Source organism: Marmota marmota, unplaced genomic scaffold (assembly GCF_001458135.2).
Source record: "Marmota marmota marmota unplaced genomic scaffold, marMar, whole genome shotgun sequence".
Classification (NCBI taxonomy): domain Eukaryota; kingdom Metazoa; phylum Chordata; class Mammalia; order Rodentia; family Sciuridae; genus Marmota; species Marmota marmota.
In genome coordinates this window covers 2,237,198-2,260,270 of record NW_025999928.1, presented here as the reverse complement: position 1 = coordinate 2,260,270, position 23,073 = coordinate 2,237,198, and the positions used below count along the sequence as shown (strand labels likewise).

Here is a 23,073-nt window from a genome sequence, read left to right as displayed (position 1 = left end):
TGTATTTGAGTTGGTCTATTATATAAAAGGATGGGATCCATTGTAGACATATATGGAGATAGCACGATCTGATAGATGTCATTCCTCAGTGCTTCCCCGTGTCCTCCCCTCCTCCCTTTCTTCTATTCTGTTGATCTCCCTTCTGTTTTCCTGAGATCCCTTTTTTACACCCCCCCCCCCCCCCGCTTTTTTTTTTTCTTTTCCTAGTTTCCACATGAGAGAATATTTCCTTTTCTTTCTGAGTCTGGCTTATTTCATTACTTGAGGGAGAAATCAGTCCCTGTTATGAAATGATTGCTCCCTCTTAGGGAGCAGTCTGGGTTCCCCTCAGGGGGTATAAACATGCATGTTCTTCTGTTCCTAGAATGTGGAATAAACTGGGAAGGACTCAGAAAAAGTCAGAGGAACAAAAACGGAGTTAGGACAATGGCTGGGTCCTCCTTTCATGGCCCCTTTTGATCTGTATTTTAAAGACTAAGTTACTTTTATGAATCTCTCTTGGTGTTCAGTAATTAGGATTTGAAAATAGATATGATTTTCTTTTTATTTTGCTTGGGGTTCACAAGGTTTTTTAAATTTGTGGCTTCATGTCTTCTATCAGTTTTGGGAAATTCATCCTTTCTTCAAACCTTTTTCTGTCCCATCTCTCTCTTTTTCTGGGACTCCATTTACATTTAAGTTAGTCCTCTTCACTATATTCCCTGTGTCTATTCTTTAATGAATATATTGTTATTCATTTGTCTCTCTGTGCTTCCTTATGGATATTTTTTCTAATCCAATTTACCCATTCTTTCTTTTTTTTTCATTTTTTTATTTGTTTTAATTAGTTACACATGACAATACAATGACCTTGACATATCATACATTTGAATCAGATGGGATATAATATCTCATTTTTCTGAGTATACAGGTTGCAGATTCACATTGGTCATGCATTCACATATATACACACAGTAATGGGAGGGGAGGGGAGGGGGTTGGGGAGATAGGAAGGATAGTAGAATGAAACAGACATTATTATTACCCATTCTTTCTTTAGCTGGGTTCTAGCACATGTTAAATTCTATTTCTCTCCATTTCTCCCTTTCTTGTGTGCTGGTCCTGGAGCATGCTAAGCATAATATATTTGGCATTAGTTATACTTTTTGTTAATTCTTTTTTAAAAATCTAATTTGATGTATTTGTTAAAGTTAGAAAATATTACTAATAAGTTATGTAAAATTACTATGGATTTGTTGGACCAGTTATCATCATAATATTCCTTGGATAAAAGCTCTTGTCCTGTCTGCAAGCATTATAAGAGAGACTGAGTAGAAATTATTGGTTAAAATAAGTACAAGTATACTAATTACAATATACCATTAACACTAGAATGAAGTACTAACCCCTGTTATAGATACTTTCTTTATGTGAAGCTGCTGTTTGTTTATTTATGTACAGGAACTGTTTCTTCTGAGAAAATTAAGTTAGTATAGATTACTTATGCCCAAATGTTAACAGCAATGTCTAATACTTAGCTATGTAATAAAGTTTACTGGTATTATTGTAACTTATTTTTAATGTAGTTTACCACTTAAACAAATCTTAAAAAGAAAGATCCTCCTTTTCAGTGACTGTGGTATGCTTATATGAGTTGAGTTTGCATTCCTGAGAGTCCATTATTGCTAATACTTAGAAATATTTTCTAGGCAAATAAATTATGCCATGTAATTGAAAACCATATCACCACTGCTAATTTGTTAGAAATCAGTTATATTGCTTATAGCTAAAAGTGAATCATTTATGTTTGTACTAAGTAGATGAAATGGTGTTGTATTCGCAAGTACAGAGAAGATTAAAATCATCCAGGGAAGTAAGTTTGGGACTGATATAACCCTTGGGGATCCCAGATCAGATTTTATTATAGTAAATACTTGAGGCCTATCATAAGAGAAGTAAATGTTTTTTTATAATTGAGATACACATAAATATTAAGTTAGAATCCTAGTCTCTAAGACTTAGCTATGTAGGTAATTTGATCATCATATACATTTACAGTACATTACAGATACAGATACTTGTGTTATATTACAGTACATTACAGATACTTGTGTTATATGACAGTACATTACAGATACTTGTGTTATATTTTCCGTATCCTCTTGGAAGAATGAAGTTAGTTCTCTCATTTAAGTGTCTATTTAAAACTTAAGAATATGGTGCATTAGAATTAGGAAGCATACATATTCCGTAAATGTGTTCATATTTGAAAGGAATGCATAACCTTATTGCTAATTGTAGCAGTTCATGTATTTCAGATAATCCAGTTGTTCAGATTTTGCATGTCATTGTTGATTTTTTTTTTTTTTTTTGGTCTACTTGTTTTGCCAAGTAATTAGAGAAGTGTTTTCAGGTTTCTCCTATGAGCTTAGATGTATCTACTTTTCCTTTTAGTTCTATTGAATTTTGCTATTTATTTTGGCATTATATGGTAGTCACATAGAACTTTTGAATTGTTATGCTACTCTTGTGGATTGATTCCTTTATCATTATGAAATGTCTCTTCCTTTGGTTGTTTGCTTTTTGTACTACTTTGTTATACATTAGCATAGCTACCCTACTTTTCTGGTTAGTATTTGCATGATTAGTCTTTTTCCATTCTTATTATCTCAAGTTTCCTGTGTCCCTATATTTAAGATGTGAATCATGTTTGCAGCATCTAATTATGTGGTTTGTAATCCAGTCTGTCCTCATTGTCTTATAAGTGGCATATTTACTCCATTTTCATTTAATGTATTACTGATACAATTGAGTTTGTAACTTTATTTTCTTTCTGTTGTTCTCATCTGTTTTTTTTCCTTCTTGTTCTCCTTGAGGTTAATTAAATATTTTTTTATTATTCTAGTTTTGTCTTTCTATAAACTTGTTCCTTTTTCTTTTACTATTTCTCTATTGGTACCCTAGAGATTACAATACGAATTCTTGCTTTATTAAAATATAAACTAAATTGCTACTTTTGCATCTTCACAGACAATCCTAGGACTTGAAAATACATTAATTCTACTTACCTTCCCACCTTTTATTGCTATTGTCATGTATTTTAATTGAACAACATACATTTTAAATTTCATTACATTTATTTTTGGCAGTCACCCTTCATATAAGATTTATTTCCCCACTGATCTTCATTCCTGCCTCTATTTTTGTGTTTCAGTTTACGATGGATAATCTTTCTTCCATCAAAAACTTTCTGATTTCTCTTTTTGTGTATGTCTGCTAGCAACGAATTATTTCAGTTCTTATTTATTTGGAAATCTTATTTCAGTTTCACTTCTAAAAATTGTCCCCAGTATAGGATTCTAGTTTGGTTCTCCTTCTTCTCCTTGTTCTTCTTCCTTCTGCTCCTTTTCTTCCTTTTCCTCTTCATCTTTCTTTCCCTCTCTCCCTTCCTCTACCCACCCATGCCATGTTACTGCATTTTATTTCTTACTTCATTGAAAATAATGTTTTTTCTTTGGATATGTTTGGATTTTCTTGTCTCTGGTTTTTAGCATTTTTTCTACTAAGGCTGAGGGTTTCTTTTCTTTGTATTTTCCAACTTGGGACTTTTAGTTCCTCTTAAACCTATAGCTTGAGTGTTTCTTTGTTTTTGGAGAATCTCCAGCCATTTGCTTTCTAAATGTCATGTCTTCCACATTCTTTCCCCTTTGCATGTTTAGTTTATGTAGATATGCAACTTAAATTTCTGATACTTTTTGCTTTCTTTGGTTTGGTGTGAAGTTTTCTACTCACCAATTGCTTTGCTTCACTAGTTCTCTTTTCATTTCTGTTTAAAGTCTTAGACTTAATTAGAGTTCTTTTCAGTTACACATTTTCCAGTTCTAAGCTTTTCAGGTAATTTCCATTTATCTATCTATCTATCTATCTATTTATTTATTTATTTATTTATTTTGGTACCAGGTATTGAACCCAAGGGAGCTTTACCCCTGAACTACATCCCCAGTCCTTTTTTATTTTATTTTAATTTCAAGATAGAATCTCACTAAGTTTCTGGGCATCTTAGTAAGTTGCTGAGGCTGGCTTCAAACTTACCATCCTCCTGCCTCAGCCTCCTAGGTTGCTGATATTATAGGTGTTCACCACTGGTTGGCTCAGGTGATTCTTTTTTTGAATAGAAAGTAGAAGGTAAAATTCTTTTTCTCTTTATTTATTTTCTTGGATGTACTAATCAATTATTTTAGAGTTTATATCTGATAACTTCTATACTGGATCACCTGTGGGTCAGTTTCCTGTTGGATTTTTCTCCTGGTTCTGTTTCTTAATATGTCTGGTAATATTTGCTCAAATGTTAAGTGTTTAGTATAAAATTTCACAGAGGCGTTTAGGAATCTTCCTTTAGGGAGAATCTGTTCTATTCTCTGATAGGTGTTAGATTAGGGCTGTACACCCCAATCTGGTGAGCCACTGACCTGGCTTGAGGTTAGGTTGCAAAATGTATGAAATTTAGTTAACCCTTGGTTCACTTCTCCCTGCTTCCTAGGTCACAGCCTTCCTGAGGTCCCAGTTGAAAGCCAAGGACTCCTCCTCTTCTCAGCACCACAAGACTGCCAAAAAATTTCTGTGGCTTGTTTTTGTTTTATTAGTTTTGCTCTTTTCTGCTTTTTGCTGCTTTTTAGCCTCTTGCACTGTGTAGTTTTAAGATTTTGTCAAATGCCTCTGGTGAAAACTGTTGAGTGTTGGGGTCACATCTCTGCACTTCCCTTCTTTCAGGAAACTTGGCAACTCTGAACTGCAATTTTTGCCTGCAATCCTTTGAACTTGATGAAAGCTCTGATGACTTCTCTGCCTCTAGCAGCTGCCCTTGCTTGGCCTTGGTTTCCACAAGACTTTGCCCCATGCACCTTTTCTTTTTGCTGACTTTGCTTTGTATCCTTTTACTGTAATGTTATAAGTGTGAATGTACTGTATGCTAAGGCTCCCCAGCCAATCATTAAACATGGGGTGGTCTCAGGACTCCTGATAAATATGTGCATTCTGAATATCTGTTAAGGTTGATTATCTCAGACCTTCTAGTGTTCTACAGAGAATGATCAAAGCCTGATGGTATTATGATCCTTTTATATATGTATGCGACTGAGGCTCAGAGAGATGAACTTTCCCAAAGTCATCTATATAGTAATTCCTGACAGAACCAGGAATTGGACCCAACTCTAACTCTAAAATTCTCCTGTTCTTTCATTATATTTTACATCCTCCAAGTGAATAATCAAAACTACCATAATGTATAGGTTAGTTTTTGAAACTCTGGTACATTATTGTGTAATTTAACTGTTTAACGCTATTATGTGTAAGGAATGTTTTTAGATGCATAGCGAAAGTAAGTTGTAGTTTAGTGACTTAATTTCTGTTTCCTAGATACAGCTTAGTTACTTTTTTTTTCAAACAAAAATAGCAATAAGCAAATTTCTTTCCTTTTTTTCTATACATTCTTTTGTTAGATACTCTATATACTAGCTCTGTGAGAGTATGTATGTATGCTATACCCACTTAAGACTGACAGAAATTATTAAATTTAGTATCTATGAATATTTTGTTTACCCTGTGATAATAGTTTTGTTTACCTTGTGATATTTAGGTGATGCTCTATCTCTCATAAGATAGGCATCAAATTATATACATAATATATCCTGTAGCATTTGTGCAAATAGAAAGATTTTCTTATACCATTGATCTGACTTTTCAACACAAGAAAGCCAGACACAACAGTTTGCAAATTGTTGATATTTTAGGCAATAGAATATTTTTCTTTTTGGGCGTTGGTTTCAGAAATTCTCCCCCATGATATCTTTATTGTATTTTATTAAAACACATAGGTTACTCTCAAAGTCATATTTAGATTGAAAGGTTAAAGGAGAATTATGAATTTAAAAGGTAGAAAGAGTATTTCTAGTTCTGATAGCTTGGGTGAGACCATTTTCTGGGCTTTTTAGGAATTAAGAAAGGCTGATTTTCTTTAGCAAGGTAGATTTTCTTACTATCAGCATTTTATACTTATACAGTTTAATGGTTTGTAAATACTTTCACATTTTTTTACCTTTCTGAAGCTAGAGGACTTTGTGAGAAAGATGGGGCTGATACTGTTATCTCTGCTTTACACCTAAGAAAACACATTTTGGAGAAAGTGACTTGCTCAAGGTCACTAAATAGCTGGCTAGTAGAAGCAGTAGAGGCACAACTCAGAATTTCAGGCTCCGTATGCAGCATTTTTTTTCTGCCATGCAAGAATAGGTAAGGGAACTGAAGGTCTGTGTTCTGGTGTCTCAGATGGAAGATCAGCTCTGCTAGAAGTAGGCTGCACATGTTTGAGAATGATGGTGAATTTTTTAGATTTAATTTTGTGTGGTGCCTAGTAGTTTAACACAAGGGAAGCCAGACAACTTTCTGAATCTGCACAAAACAGATTCAGATTCTCCTTGGAAATCAGTTGTAATTATAACTCTTTTTGCATGACAATGACACTTATCTAAGGTGGAGAATTTCAATGCATTCATCCTGTGTGAAGGCTAGTTGGGTGAAAGTTTGGATATATTTCTTGAAATAGCATGTGTGATTTGGTTTTGAAGTCAAATTTTAGCTTATTGTCTTTTAGAATGAAATGTTTCTTATAGAATTGTTTTTGGCTTTGTCACCTTTACCATAAGAATTAAAATCCAAAATAGAAGGATGTTAGAACAAATGATGGAAGGCAGCTGAAGCAAAGCAGTGCAAAAGAGTGAATTTATGTGAAGAAAATGAGGACAACAAGGAAGCAGTGGCGGAAAAAGAAAAAGTTGGAATTATTTATGAAAAAATGAAATGCTATGATTGGTCTTGTGATTTAAACTTTTTTTCACTAAAATAAAATTAGAGGGATTGGGTGATATAAAAAATGATGATCTTGTCAACTTCATTGCTTTCCATAAAGAGCTCAGCAAAGATTTTTTGAGGTGTCTGAAAGCTGAAGGGAGGTACTACTCAGGTAAATCACAGTTCCCGACCTTAGTATTAAGAACATAGACATACAAGTGGGTGGTTTCAACCATATGCCATAAGTGGTCAGATGGAAGTTTTTGTAGGATACAAAGAAATATAGAGGAAATGGCACTAATCCCAGGATGGAGCATTAAGGAACAACATCAGAGGATGAGGCTAAACCGTGTTTTAAAAGAAATAATATGAGTGGATAGGAGGAGGTAACTGGGAAGTACACCCTATATAGAGGAAACAGCGTCATCAAAGGCATTAATATAAAGTGTGGGGCAAGGAGTGCCCAGACTGAGTAGCTGATTTCCTTATGGAGAATTTTGGTTTGTATGAGTTGGGGAATAGCTCAGTGGGGAGAACCATGAATGTTCAACATACTGCATTTGCATTACATGTGTGAGGTAGCCAGGTATATATATTTAGCAAGTCCATATATGTACAGGAGAAGTTCAGTGGTAAAGTCCAGGTTAGAAATTTGGATTTGAAAATGATCAAAGTAAAAATTAGAAATGAATGAGCTCAACTCATAGATGACATGCACATAGGAAGAGCCATTAACCAAAAGCATTGCTATAAATACCTATTTTTGAGGAATGCATAGATGATGAGGAGCATATGTTCACCACTGAGAAGCATCAAAGAGGAATGAAGCAAGCCAAATAGAAGGGTGTCAGAATTGTCACTACAGTTAAGTATTGTGGAGAGAGCTAATAAAAATGGGCTAGAAAATGGCAATTGGAATAGCATTATGAAGACTGCTTTCTGTAAAGTGCTGGGAATTGTAGTCTTCTGCCTTTCCCTTTCCCCTGTTTGTGTCTTCTAGTTCCATATACCTGACTTTACTGATATCTCTCCTCTTTGTCGTCTGTCCCTGGCCCCTCCACCTCTCTCTGCATCTTACTGATGTTGCTGAGGCCCCACTGGTGGCCCCATAACAGTTGCTGGAGGGACTCAGTGTACTTCAGCTGTGGTATAGACCTTCATGAAGCTGAGGCTATGGGCATGATTTTGTTAGGACATGGAAAGACAGGAGTCAGTGTGGATTGCAGGAATGGAACAAGAGCAGTGGTTTTATACACTTATAAGAAGGGGTGATGCCATGGATGGAGTTCATGTCAAAGGAGACAAGGAAGTTTGTACTAGAGAGTATTTATATTACTTCTTTTGATTTTCCAGTACCTTGCCTTCCAGGTTGTGCTTCTTTGTCTTAAAAGTGCATATCAGCATCTGAAATCAACATTGCTTCAGGTTTTCTTTCTTTTTAGGAACTTATTTGACTCAAACATGGGCATTGCTTTTGCTCCTAAATCATGCCTTTCTCATTATTTTCTCATTGACTTAACAGTTTAGAAAAGAGTAAGCTTTTTCTTTAAATACTTTCTTTAGTTCCTATTGGTTAACTTCCTGGTACTCAGCTTCCCATATGGAACTAGATCCTTGCTCTGACCCCAGTGCAATGTTTAAGCTCCCCGAACTAACCTGTTTTCCAGTGGGAGGCAAATAGAGCTGGCATTCTGCTGTCCATAGATGTCTTGAATAACCCTTGCCTACCCTCCCTGCCACCCACTGTGGATTTTTGTCTTCCTATCTGTTGAGAGATGCTGGTCTTTGTACCTCATCTCTCTGGAGCCAGCCTCTATAGTTCTGGTTGCTTTCTCCAGTCCCTGTACCAATGCATGTCTTTTAGGAACTCTTTCTCTTCCTTGAATTTCCATTATCATTTTTTTCTTGCTAGGACAAGGACTGCCTCCAGCAAGAAGATAAGTAAATATATGGCAAGAGAAGATACAATTTCCTTTTTCCTTCTCCTTTTCTTCAGCTTTTCCATCTGTTCTTAGACTCATCTGGGACCACTGTGAGACTGTAAATCACCAAGGTCAAGGAGTAGGAATGAATTTTTGTATATTAAAGAAAGATGAAAACAGTTCTTTTAAAAGGCAAATAATCTTGTAATTTTTATAGTTCCCTAACTAAAAACTGAAATTGTTCATGTGTTAGGTATGTTATGAAGTCTTACCCAATCTTCCAAGTCAGTCAACTTCATTCATCAGAACTTCTCTCACACATAAAAGCTCTGAACTTTTAAGAGGAAGTTTGCTATATATTAGATCAAGGTGGTTTTGTAATTCATTTTCTTCCTTTAAAAAAAATTGTGGCATATATACACAATGAAATATTACTCAGCAATAATAGAGAATAAAATTATGGCATTTGCAGATAAATGGATGGAGTTAGAGAAGATAATGCTAAGTGAAGTTATCTAATACCCTCCCCCCAAAATAAACAAATGCCTAATGTTTTATCTGATATAAGGAGGCTGATTCATAGTGGGGTAGGGAGGAGGGAGCATGGGAGGAATAGGCGAACTCTAGAGAGGGCAGAGGGGTGGGACGGGAAGGGAGAAGGGGGTATGGGGTTAGAAATGATGGTGGAATGTGATGGGCATTATTATACAAAGTACACATATAAAGACAGGAATTGGTGTGAATATACTTTGTATACAACCACAGATATGAAAAATTGTACTCTATATGTGTAATAAGAATTGTAATGTATTCCGTTGTCATATAAATAAAAAAATTAATATAAAATAAAATAAAGCAATATAAAGTCTTAAAAATATTTTTTAGTTGTAGTTGGACAGAACATTTTTATTTTATTTATTTTTAATGTGGTGCTGAGGCTTAAACCCAGAACCCCACATGTGTTGGGAGAGCGCAATACCACTGAGTCACAACTGCAACCCCTCCTTTTTAGTTTTTTAACTAGCAGGATTAAAGCTCATTAAAAGGAAAAGGTATTCTTGCCAGATGCATTTTGCTTTCTTCTTTCAGTAAATTAGAACCATTTAATCAATTAGCATTCACTTCTCACCTTAACTTCCAGACACTCAAACTGAATTTAATACTCAGTTGTAGGAATTCTCTAATTTTAGGTGTCTAATGGCATCTGCTTCTCTGTTCATTTGAACAGATTATTTTCCTTTTTATTGTCTGATTTCATGGTTTTTAATTCAGCAATCCAGAAATACTTTTTGGAAGTATGTAAACAAACACATCTTCATGAAATTTAGGTAGCTTTGGTCACTATCTAATGGGCTTTGACCTGTTTCTATCATGTTTTCTCTGGTGTGTGTGTGTGTGTGTGTGTGTGTGTGTGTAAAATCTCACAAATGGGGAGAAATTTGAATAATGTGATTTTTTTTCAGAAGTAAAGAGTTTGTTACAGAACCCTTGGAAAGATTGTCTTAATCCCAAACAACCTACCTAATGAAATATTTAAAGGCACTTAGTGCTTGCAAGCAAATTCTTATTCTGTATCCCTAGAGAAAGTAATTAATCTGGATATAGTGTTCTCCTTCCACTCCCCTCCATCCCCTTTCTTTCTGATTCATGGGATTCTTCTTTTAAATTATATAATTATTGTTATATTGTGTGCATGTACAAATATGTAACAACAAATCCCATCATTATCTACAAGTGTAATGTACCAGTAAAAAAGTGGGGCTGGGCATGGTGGTGTACCTGTGATTCCAGTGACTGGGGAGGCTAAGGCAGGAAGATTACAAGTTCAAGACCAGCCTCAGCAACTTAGTGAGGTTCTAAGCAACTTAGTGAGACCCTATCTCAAGATAAAAAATAAAAAGGGCTGAGGATATGATTCAGTGGTAAAGCACCCTAGGTTTAATCTCTACTACCCCCTTTTTAAAAAGTGGGGAAAAAAGATAAATAAATTATAAACAAAAAAAAACTGGGGATGTAGCTCAGTTGGTAAAGTGCTTGCTTTGCATGTACAAGGTCTTGGGTTCAATCCCCACCACCACCAAAAAAATTGTGTGTGTGTGTGTGTGTGTGAACACACATAGTGGTGAGATTCACCGTTACATGTTCATGCATGCACATAATTTAACAATGTGATTTGTTCTCACTAGTTTTTCACTTTTATTCTCAGTCTGAAAATTGTGGGGATGGGTATATGGGCCAGTTTATGGCAGTTATCACTTTATAGACTTAAATATTTTAGTGCATTATTCACAGAACCAATTAGATAACCATAGTTTCTTATAAGGCTGATTGAAATTATTTATTGCCTGATTTACAGTGATTAAAATAGAACTTTAAAAATGAATCTAAATAGCCTGCAAATCAATGAAATCTTTCAAGGAAGTGACCTAATGAGAGTCCACTATTTTTTTTTTGTAACTATCTAATGGTAAAATGTATATTAACACTATTGTAATATCATTAAAAGTTAGCATTTCACCCCTTATTTTCTTTTTTTTTTTTTTAAATTAGAGCTTTATAGTTATACATAGTACTTGGGATCATCCCAACAAACCATACATGTATGGAAATCAACTTCAGTTCATGATACCCACCTTTTCCCTCTCTGTCCACTCCCATTCTCCTTCCTCTATACTCCTTGACTTCCTTTTGCTTGTCTATTAATTTGTATTTGATTGGTTCTTTATATTATCCTATTCTTCCTTCCTCCTTTCCTTTATTTTACTCTAGCTTCTGCAAATAAGAGAAAATATTCAACCTTTGAGTTTCTGAGTTTGGCTTATTTCACTTAGCATGTTATTTTCCTTCTATTTACCAGCAAATGCCATAATTTCATTCCTTTTTATGGCTGAGTAGGACTACAGACACACACACACACACACACACACACTGGTATATATATTGTGATATATATACCCCATAATTTATTAATCCATTATTGACAAGCTTTGGATTGATTCCATAATTTAGCTCTTGTGAATTGAGCTGCTGTAAAGTATATCACTGTATTATGCCAATTTTTGATCTTTTGGAAAAATACCAAGGAGTGTCACCCCTAATTTTCAATATAAGCTTTCAACTATTACAAATCACTCAACTTGTTCATTTAGATAAAAGTTTTTTAAAGTTAATGCAAACTGTTTGTATCATATTGGAATCAAAGTTAATGCAGTATGGTAGAATAACCTTGTATTAGAATCTTAAAACCTCAAGAAGTCTTACATGTTCCGTATGTTTTGGCTACAGCCCTACCACTTATGTTTTGGATGAAGATGAACCTCGATTTCTTGAAGAAGTTGATTACAGTGCAGAAAGTAATGATGAGTTAGATATTGAATTGGCTGAAAATTCAGGAGATTATGAACCTTCTGCTCAAGAAGAAGTTCTTTCTGACTCTGAATTATCAAGAACATATCTACCTTGAACCCTTTGGCATATCTTGTTAACTGCAAAGAAGAAATGAAATATCTTGGTTTTTATTACACAGGAAATTTGAGGGAAATGAGTTTATAGAGAGCTGACTCAAAAAGAAAATCAAAAAAACAAGAAGTAACTTGGGCCTGTTTGGTTTCAAGACAATAAATATGTTATTAATTCATGATAAAATTGGCACTTTGTTTTATTTTAGATATCAATGCACTTTATACAGCATTGAATTATCAAATAATGGATTTACTTAAAAAAAAAAACCCTGAATATCATTGCATGAATTTTTATCTCCTTATGGTTATATCCTGCATCAAAATGGATAATTTTGAAGTGTGTCAGAATTTAAAATCTGAATTCTAGAGTTGTTGAAAACCCTGAGTTGTTGAAAACTAATATATATGTACTTGGATTTCCATGCGTGTGTTTGTGTAGAGATGGGTAGATATTGAAGATAAAACTGTTCTTCAGAATCATGCTGTTGGATTGTGACTGAAATAATCCAGAATTTGCCTTGAAACCGTTACATTCTACATTTACTAAATTAAACAAATAAAAATTATATTAAATGTTGCATTTATTTCGTCATCCTTTTTAACCAGCTTAGATTATTTGATGTGTAGAACTTTGTGAGAGTATTATAAAAATCCAGTACCTGAACACAGTGATAAAAAGTTTTTTTTTAAGCCTAAAGATTTTGGTATTATGGGTATACCTGTACCTATCATAAAAGATATATTTAAACAGCTCTTTTCTCTAAAATTGTGTATCATGGATGCACTTAAAATTTTTCACTGCAGTCAATTAAGAAGAGTAAAACCAGTTTGGATACAATCTGATGTTAAATGTACATTGTTTATTTAGCATATTGTGAGCTGTGCTATGTTATTAGATTTATTGATGTGAATTTATTTAGAGCATGCTGCTACTAACATCAGAGTCCAAGATGACTGCAGTGAATCTTGTAGTGATGTTTTCCTGAGTTTTAGCCCTCCTGCTGCAGGAATGACTTGTCTTCAAATAAAATAAAATGAACCCAGTGATTTTTGAATAAGTGCTTTAAGAACTAAGTTCCTGTTGTAACAGTACAAATCCTCCAAAATAACTGTAACAATAAATTCTTGCCAGGATTCAGGTCTTAGTTTTAGTACATATGTTCCTTGCTTAATCTTAGATTAGAATGTTTTTAACATTAAAATGGAAAAGAAATTATAAAAGAGTATTTCAAATTTATGCATTCTCCAAATCAATTGTTTTTCTTTGTGCTGTTTAGGATATTTCATCCACAGTGCAGATTCTCTTTGATGTCTTGGGAGCCATGTTTAAAAACATAGTGTGAGGCAATTGAAAAGAGATTTTTTTTTTCCTCTAAATAGTGTACTTCTTATTAATCTCAGAAAATGAAGATTAAATAGACTGTGAAGTTGAACCAATCCTATTAGTGTGGTAGTCTGATTTAGGAAAGATCAGGATAATTTAGCAAGGTAAAGCATTATTTATTTATCACTTATTTATAATTATAAATATTTTATCTTTATATATAAAAATTACATATTTTATTATAATTATACTGTTACCAGAGAATAGATTATGCAACCATCATATCCATGTATGAATTTTTCTTGGCAAAAGTTTTACAGAATTAGGAATTAAAAGAAAACAAGATAGTCAAAGCAACCATAGTTACCATACTGTGCAGAATGACTCAAATTTTCAATTTATTATTTTAGCATTGTAAAAACCCCTTATGTGTACAGTTAGTAATTTTATATTGACAAAGTACATCTTTTATTATAGTTACAAACCTGAACATTTTATTACATATTCACAAGGTTGAAGAGAAAGTCTTTATAGTTAGGAAATGTTTTATTCATAACCATAAGAAAGTAAAAAATAATATAAAATTGTAACTTTCCTAATTAGAGGTATAATTAAGTTTCATTGGCTATTACTAGTTAAAATTGCCCTAATTTTTATCTTTGAGACTCCTTTATTTATTTGTTTGTTTGTTTATTTTTAAGAATTTCCAAAGAAGTTTGAGATGCTTTCACTACTGTAGTCCTGAAAAATCAGTCCCATACAGCAATGATGAGGTCTGATAAAATGAACCTATTTTTTATTTTATTTATTTTTGGTACTGGGGATTGAACTCAGGGGCACTTGATCACTGAGCCACATCCCCAGTTCTATTTTGTATTTTATTTAGAGACGGGGTCTCACCGAGTTGCTTAGTGCCTCACTTTTGCTGAGACTGGCTTTCAACTTGTCATCTTCTTGTCTCAGCCTCCTGAGCCGCTGGGATTACAGGCAGGCGTGTGTCACTGCCCCGGCCAGAAATTGAATCTTTTGAAGAGAGTTTAGATGTATTTAATTTACCTTGCATTGGGGACTTTGAATTTCTTTCTTTCTTTTCTTTTCTTTCTTTCTTTCTTTTTTTTTTTTTTGGCTACTGGGGATTGAATCCAGGGGCATTTTACCACTTTACCTCTGAGCTACATCCTCAGCCCTTTTTTCCCATTTTGAGACAGGGTCTTGCTAAGTTGCTGAGGCTGGCCTCAAACTTGACGATTCTCCTGCCTCAGCCTCCCAAGTCACTGGGATTACAGGCATGCACTGCACTCCACTGAATTTCTTAAATGTAGTTTATATCTAATCCAGTGGTTCTCAAGCTGTGGTGTTCATCAGAAGAGGACTTCTCAAAACACAGATTGCTGATGGTATAGATCTGGAATAGGGCCCAAGAGTTCTGCATTCCTTATAAATTGCCAGTTGGCAATGCTGCAGGACCACATTTTGAAAATCACTAGCATACTCTGGTGCACTCTTTTAGCATTATCATTTCCTAAGCATCGTAGGCCCTGATCTTTACTGCACAGAAGTCTAATTAGGTCACAGGGTCACTCAGACAGAACCAGATGTGAGCCCAGCTCTCTGATAGCTTGGCCCCATGTTCTTTCCACAAAAGGAGATGCTATTCTGTGCCTTTCCCCAGGGAGTGAGGACTGTTAAAAGTTTAAGGATCTTTCCTGAATTTGTGAAATGTGTTTAGGCAAGGGAGAGGGCAAAATCCTATGGCTCACCTTGGCTTTTTATTATGGTCACAGTCTTGTTTGAATACAGGAAGTATAATTAGTCTCTGCTACTTTTGCTAGTTTTTGTGTGGTATTTGGAAACATTGGTCTGAATCTTATTACAAATAAATTACCTGGAGTTATGCTTCGGGTGGAATGCTAACAGCAATGATTATGATGTTCGTCAATTTCACATATCCAAATTAATATAATGGTATAGACACTGAAATGGATAATACAATAAATGTACTAATGGAATTGTTTTTGTGCATGAGCCAGAAATAAATGACAGTAATGAAAAAATAAATGTATCCTTATAAATTTTATTGCTTTCCTATGCATGCTTTAATTGTTACAAAATATTAATTGAAAATGAGTGAGTTTTTTTTTCCTATTTTGGAAGGTTTCATAACATATGTAAACTGTAGTTCTTTCCATTAGGAAAACCTGTTTTAATTAGGACACTATTCTACTTTATACAATAGAATGTTACTATTAACATAAATAGTTCTCTTATTATATTCAAATTCCTGCAACATAGAAGAAAATCTAGAAGAAAGTTTTATTTTCTTTATGCAAATGAAGTTTTAGCCTTAAAATGTTCCATGCCAGTTGTTTTCCTTTAGTAATGGCAGTTAGCACTTTTACTTACCTGTACTGGTGGAAGGTGACCATTAGTAGTGCCTTATGATCCTTCCTTCCTCCCACTCCATTGCAGATCCTTTCTGATTTCCAGGATTCCTCTAGCAAATCTTACCATTTTCCCTGAATCTGACTGGTTATTAGAGGCGTTTGAGTAAAAAAAAAAAAAAAAATCAATTTGAGGCTGCTAACAATGTAGTGCTAAGTTGCTAAGGCTGGCAACTTATGTATATGTATTTTATAATAGAGAGGAGTATCCAGTTTATGCCTACCTTTGCCAGTCTTTATTTCTCCCTCATAAAGAACTATGCAAAGCAAAGCAAAAGTGCCTAAGTCCAAGTGAATGACCCTTTTCTGTGGTATTTCCGGCTAGTCAGAGGTATTCTGCAGCCTGGGATGCGGGCACCATTTCTTGAGTACTACAGTGATCCTTGTAGATATTCATTTGTATTTGTATATGTACATATTCACACACTCCAATGAAGTGGCAATGGCTTTGTGGTACCTCTCTATTTGTAAACCCAGCTAAGTTTGAAGGAAAGAAGAAATTTAGCTTCAAATGTTCAGAAAGTTTTACCTGTATAATAACAAATGTAGGACATTCCTTTCAAAGCTATCATTGGTAGAGTGGCAAGGGATTATCAGGTGAGCAATGGCAAAAATCTAGTCAGGGTAATTATGATGCGTGATCTTTCAAATTTTGGTGGTATACTTTGAAACAACATAAAAATATTTTTGACAAATGGTAAATATGAAGAAATTATAAAATGCAAAGGTGCTTGTTATTGAAAATTAAAATAGGCTGGAAGTTCTATACCTTAGAAAATAGATTGAATTCTCTATGGCTTTTTCTCTGGCTGAGGGGATAAAGTAGGAAATTTTAGACTGTTTAATGATAAATATTTACTAAAGTCAAATTATATATTCTATTTATAGGATCATGACTTTTTACTTTTATACTTTCCCATTGGTACTTCATATCATCTGTATGATTTCTTTTTTCCTCTGTTTTCCTTACATTTATTCTTAGAAATATTTGACATTCATGTTTTTTCTTTCTTTCAGAATATAGAGCAATTGAAATAGTGATTGAATTGTACAATTTCATATAAAAAGATAAATTTTAAAATCTGAAAATATCCATTTGTTACCATTTATGATAAATATAGATACTTAAAACATAGATACCATTTATGATAAGTATATGTATTTATAATAGAGAGGAGTATTCAGTTTATGCCTACCTTTGCCAGTCTATTTCTCCCTCATAAAGAACTATTCAAAGCAAAACAAAACAAAATTAAACCATTGTTACTCTTACATAAAATCCAAATCTCTTACAGGATGGATTGAATGCCTAGGTGGTTTCCTCCCGAACACCCAAACTTCTCTTTGCTTAACCAGTGTTCCAGATCAGTGTGTTCTTGCCCTTTACCACCTTTGGGATAATGCACACAACCTGAATGGTACCATCTGGCACATTTCATCTGCTGACCACAGAGATTGGGTTGGGGTAGGTAAGTTGGCTAAGCCAATCCAAGCAGAATTAACATCAGGACTTTGAATGGCAATGCTAACAGGACCCTTCTTGTAATTAAGGTTAAAGTTGCAGGCAGCCACAGTGCATCCAGGAGATAAGATGCCTGAGATGAACCAATATTGAAGGAACAGAGCTAAGACATTGAAAAAAACTGGATCCTTTTATCATTTCAGCCCCACATCAAGCTGTACAAACTTCAGGTTGTGTCAGTTCTGTGGACTTGTTTACTCACCTTCATTGTTGAAGCTCTCTGAGAAGAATTTTCTGTTACTGTGGTACGAAGTACATAGATGTCTGAAACCTATCTGAAAAGCCAGCAACTTGGGTCCATTCCAGAAGCAATGACTCACCCAAAGCACATGTCCTCAGAGAAGTTAAAAGGAATGGTTGAGTTCTTTTACCCAAAATAACACTCTAGCAGGCACAATAGATTTTTGCCTCAAACACATCAGACAAACTCAATTTTCTTTTTTGTCTGCCAGAAAAAAATTATCTGGGCCTGAAAAGAGCCACACTATTGTCCATGATTCTCTGAACTTGGGGATTATTTCCTCCAGTGATGATATTTATCATTAGTTCAGAGATAATGTCCCAAGAGCAAACTTTTTAGCATCTTGAAATTTCTCTCTAGTAGTTATGAAGGGCATAAATGTGAGTATTAATATTGAAGTTGAGCTCCTCTTTAATGGTACATCATGGTAAGATGGACTGGGGAAGAAGCTGAGAAGAATCAGAGATCCCTTTGCTGAGTGGTACATAATTGGACAAACTTATGCAAAGATAGAAGTTGGATATCTCTAGCCTCAGCATGGGTAATAGAGTGAAACTTAGCATTATTCATTTACCATTTCAAAGCTATTTCCATCCAACTTTGGAACTGCAAATTCATGCCTTTGTCACCCATACATAGATATAGGATTCATAGATAATTATCATTTGAATGGCCCTTTAAGGAGTTTAAGGGTAACATTTTTTTTCCCTAAAAATGTACCTAGTTTAGCATCATACAAACATTATTAGCAGATATGATTAGGCTTTCCACTTTGTACTGAGGTTCAGAGAGGCCAGGTGACTACCTGGACTTGCTAATATAAAGTGGGGTGGGCTTTGTCCATTGGGGATAACCATGAGCTTCTTCTCACATTCTGGTAGCCAGTGGCCTGTGTTTTCTCTTTGCAAAGGAATCAGGCCTGTCAGCCTTGTGTCAGTAGTTTAACCATATTGGAAAACCATGTCACTGTTTATCACCACATGCCATAGGGATCCTTAGAAAAATGGGAAGAACTAACACTGACAAAATATCTGGCATGGGGTAAGCACTCTCCTGGTGCTTTGTGAGCATATCTCAAAGGAAACATTTTTTAGCCCATGAAATGATTCTCATATTTTCCAAATCACTCTTTTATGGATGGTTGTGATGAAGGTAGTACATCCAATTTTTGTTTCTAACCAACTTTTTTTTTTTTTAAAGTAAAGAGGCCTTTGAGTCTTTTATTTTGTTTAACAAAATAGGTAATGTTTTAGTTACAAGCTTTTTCCATCTATCTTTTCTGATTTCTCCTAAGTCTTGGAAAAGCTGCCTTGATTTCTGATGGTGAGGGGAAAGAATTTTGCCCAATGTATTAAAAGTACATTTTGTTCATTTTCTTTAAAAGATTTATGTTTTTACTGAAAAGATAGTTTATTTTGTAGATTCATTACCACTGTAAGTGGGAGGGCCAAGATATAAGTTTTAGAAATAAGTCCACAATATTCTATTTTTCCATATGCAATCTTAGAGGGTAAATCACCTTTTTGCAAAAGCACAAAAAAAGAATATGATCAAAACACTCCAACTTTCTGTTAGAGTTACTGGCAAAACTTATATGAAGAAATTTTTATTTATTGGTGGATTAGGCTCAGCTTGTATCACCTTCAATTTTCATAATTCTCTCAGTTTAAGCACAGTAGCAAGTACTACTCCCTTTCTAAAGAGAGTAATTGCCACTCCATCCATCTTACTGGGTACTGGTCATGCCTGCCTTGTGGAAGATATCTGTTGTGAGCATTCTTAGGATGTGTGTGCCAAATGCATGTGAGCAGGCATCCTAAACAGTATCAAGAGGTCAGAGACTACCTGCCTTTACTTCTAGTGAATTTTTTTTAATATTTATTTTTTAGTTTTAGGTGGACACAACATCTTTATTTTATATTTATGTGGCGCTGAGGATCGAACCCAGTGCCTCATGCATGCTAGGTGAGCACTCTAACACTGAGCCACAACCCCAGTCTACTTCTAATGAATTTTATAGGGGAAGTTTCACTGTCTCTTTACAGATAAGTCCATCATAATTACAAAACCTTTTAGTAAGGCCACTGCAAAGCATGCCAATATGTCCAGTACTTGGAATAAATAAAAGAATGATTTTTTCTCCCTTTGATGATGATAAAGGGTAGCATTTTCAGAGTGTCTAGTCTTATGTGTACTTATATATGTACTGCATCTATATATGCCTATTAATCCTCACAATAATCCTATGATAGTTATTATTACCCCCAATTTGCAAATGCAAAATTTAGCTAATGTCATACAGCTAGTAAATGATGTCAAAATCAGTTGGTTGTAGAAAGCAGCTACTAAAAACTACCATGGGGTTTTTTACAAAGATTCTACAGGATGTGACCAGGGAGAAGATTTCATATCCAGTATGTTTCAAGGATGGGCTTACAGACATGGGACCACCATTTTGCCAACCACCAAGGAACAGGTGTTATGAAACAATAGAATGTATACTTTTAAGTCCAACCCTGAAGACAGGAAATTATCAGGATGGCCTCTGTTCCATCATATTTATCTTATCAGGGGTAGCCCATCATATGCCTCCTTGTAGGTAAGAATGATGTTCAACCACTATGTGATCTATTTCCCCAGTCATACCCACCATAAACTCTTGTTGTTAAAGCAAAAACAGAGAAAAAGAAGTGCCCTGTTATCTAGATTTGGATAAAGAACATGGTTTTGGGGAAAATGTTCAAGGACTGAGAAAGAGCCAATATGTGGTTCTAAAACAATTATTTCCCATGCTATTTTTTTTTTTTTTTGTGAATCTAGTGTTTCTATATGATGAAAAACACTCGCCAGTAAAATTGTAATGTGAGTATACTCCTGGAGGAGGTACCCCAAGTTAAGCACGTCCTATTGCACCTGCCTGGGGATGCACTAGAAAGTTAGTGCAAAGGGGCTCATGTGGAGACCAGCCTTAGACACTAATGAGTAATATACCTGGTCCACCCACTGCTACCACCTGTGGGAAGGGCTCAGAGAAGACCATCAACTGGAACTATTGCTGAATCCACAGTGACAGGTCCCTGATATGGAGCAGGAGGTAGCCCGTGCCCAGAGAATTGAAGTTTTAGGTTGAATACAAATGTCATCTTGAATGATGAAACTTATTTTTACAGAATTAGGGAAGTAGAAAGTTGAATAGTACCATTTTACAGGTCCACATGGGAAGACAAACCAAACTATCTTTAGTTCTATAGTTCCCGGCAGGGCCTGCACTTGTAATCCCTGCGGCTGGGGAGGCGGAGGCAGGAGCATCGGGAGCTCAAAGCCAGCCTCAGCAATTTAGAGAGGCACTAAGCTACTCAGTGAGACTCTGTCTGTAATTAAAAAAAAAAAAAACACACACACACAAAATAGGGCTAGGGATGTGGCACAGGGTCGGGTGCCCCTGAATTCAGTCCCCCATAAATGACCTCCCACCCTCCAAGAAAATAGTTCCCAGCAGGAGTTCATAAGTACATATGAAACACCCAGAGGTCTAAGTTCACCATAATTTTCTCTAATGATGCCTGTGTATTTAATCATACCACTTATCAGCATTGCTAGTGAATCTTCAGATCCACAGTAGGTTTGCTTCATTGTCCCAAACTGGGAATCTTGGTTGGATTCCTATTAACTATGGATTTGGACTTTGTTCAAAGGGACAGAGAATGCCCTTTTATAGGTGTTCTTTTCTAACATGAGATTAGTCTGCGTTTGGGAGTTAATGTTCATTTTATTAAATCATCAAACATTACTGTCATAGCCTATGAGGTTATAGAGACCCAAATAAATAGCAACAACGTATTGGCTGCAGGAAAATGGTACAATTCATAAGTTTGTTCTATTCCCACAATTACATTTATAACAAAGAGAGGGAAGAGAAGGCAAGAGATGTTCCTCAGCCTTTATATCTTGCTAAAAACTTCCTGGAAATTGCCTCTTCATTTTGGGTCAAAAATAATCTCAACATTTAATGGACATTGGAGCCACTTCAGTTAGTGTCTCCAGTAGAAGAACAAACTCAAGAGACCCTTGTACATTCAGCTTTTCAGTCCTTATCAGACTCATGCCTTTATTTTGTGGTCTTCATTGGTAAAACTGGGCCCAAACATCCCTGGGAAAACATGCGTTTCCCTTCTTCAGGGATATCATCAGAACGGGAGCAGGCCCTGCATGGCCTTCAGAAATCTTTCATATTGTCATATAAGTTGAGCCTGATTTATTTTATTTTATTTTTTGGCAGTGTCTCTACCACTGAGCTACATCCCTAGCCCCTTTAATTTTTATTTTGAGACAAAGTCTCACTAAGTTGCCCAGGCTGGCCTTGAGTTTGTGATCCTCCTCCCTCAGCATCCCCAGAGCTGAGATTAGGGACATGTGCCATTGGGCCCAGATCTGGAGCCTAATTTAAATAATCTATGGGGACAGCCTTGAAAAGGAAAAGTTGCCTATGACATAAGAGCACAGTATGTGAGATTTGTGCATAATGAACATTTTGATGCCTTAAAAAACCAAAACAAATGAATAAACAAACAGGAAGCATGGCTTATTTGAAAGAGCTTGGCTGTTGGGTTTTTCGGACCTGAATTTATCTCCTGCTCCCCTGTGATTTACCCAGCTGGATGGCCTTGGGCAAGCCATCTGGGTATCCCTAAGCCTGAATTTCCACATCTGTAAGATAGCAAAAATGCTGATTTGGCTTTATTGTGTGGATTCAATTACATCTGTAGGATAATAGGCACAACATTCAGCACAAAATAATAGCTCAATAAAATGGCAGAGCTCCATGGGTGGTGATCCATTTGGCTCAGTTTCATTTATTTTACTTAATATTTTAGAATTGCTTTGTCTCTCTCTAGGAGCTTTAGTGCTTAAAGGAGCCTCATAGGTCATTAAGTCCCATTATCTTTTCAGATGAAATTCAGTCAAAGAGAGGTTAAGTGACTTGGGGAGGTCACCCACCTTTCTGGTTCTGGCCTTAAGGTCCCCTTCCCCATTGGGTCATTTCTGATGTGTGTGCTCTGCTGGACATCCCTTTATGCTCTGCAGAGCTGACTCTAATTTCAGGCTTGTTTCATATTCTGTTGACAATTATGTGCCCATCATGTCATTTATGGCTTCGACTTTATAACTTTGGGAAGCACCTTAAAATATAATTGCAAACACCCCATCTGTCCAAATGTGTACTCCCTTTTCCTAATAATGAGGCTTTTAAGTGGTGTTACAGGAGAACAGCAAGATGATAGCTCATGTGAAATGAGAAACCAGAGCAAATGGGATTTTTGGTAATGGAGTTTTCAA

At 35.4% G+C, this 23,073-nt stretch overlaps 1 protein-coding gene across 18 annotated transcripts in view; it reads left to right on the top strand.

Annotated features, from left to right (window-relative positions):
- Window positions 1-23,073, top strand: part of Agtpbp1 (ATP/GTP binding carboxypeptidase 1) — a 280,878-nt gene that overhangs the window by 186,748 nt on the left and 71,057 nt on the right. For 13 of the 18 annotated variants that reach the window (XM_015506070.2, XM_048800441.1, XM_048800440.1 and 10 more), the window contains one exon: window positions 12,033-12,788. The exons of 3 other annotated variants lie outside the window; for them this stretch is intronic. In XM_015506070.2, the coding sequence (XP_015361556.1) occupies window positions 12,033-12,210 (178 nt within the window). In that variant the 3' untranslated portion in view covers window positions 12,211-12,788. Of the gene's footprint in view, window positions 1-4,519; window positions 4,698-4,749; window positions 4,993-12,032; window positions 12,789-23,073 lie in introns of those variants that run through there. 2 more of the 18 variants (XM_048800445.1, XM_048800446.1) reach the window with 2 other exon arrangements.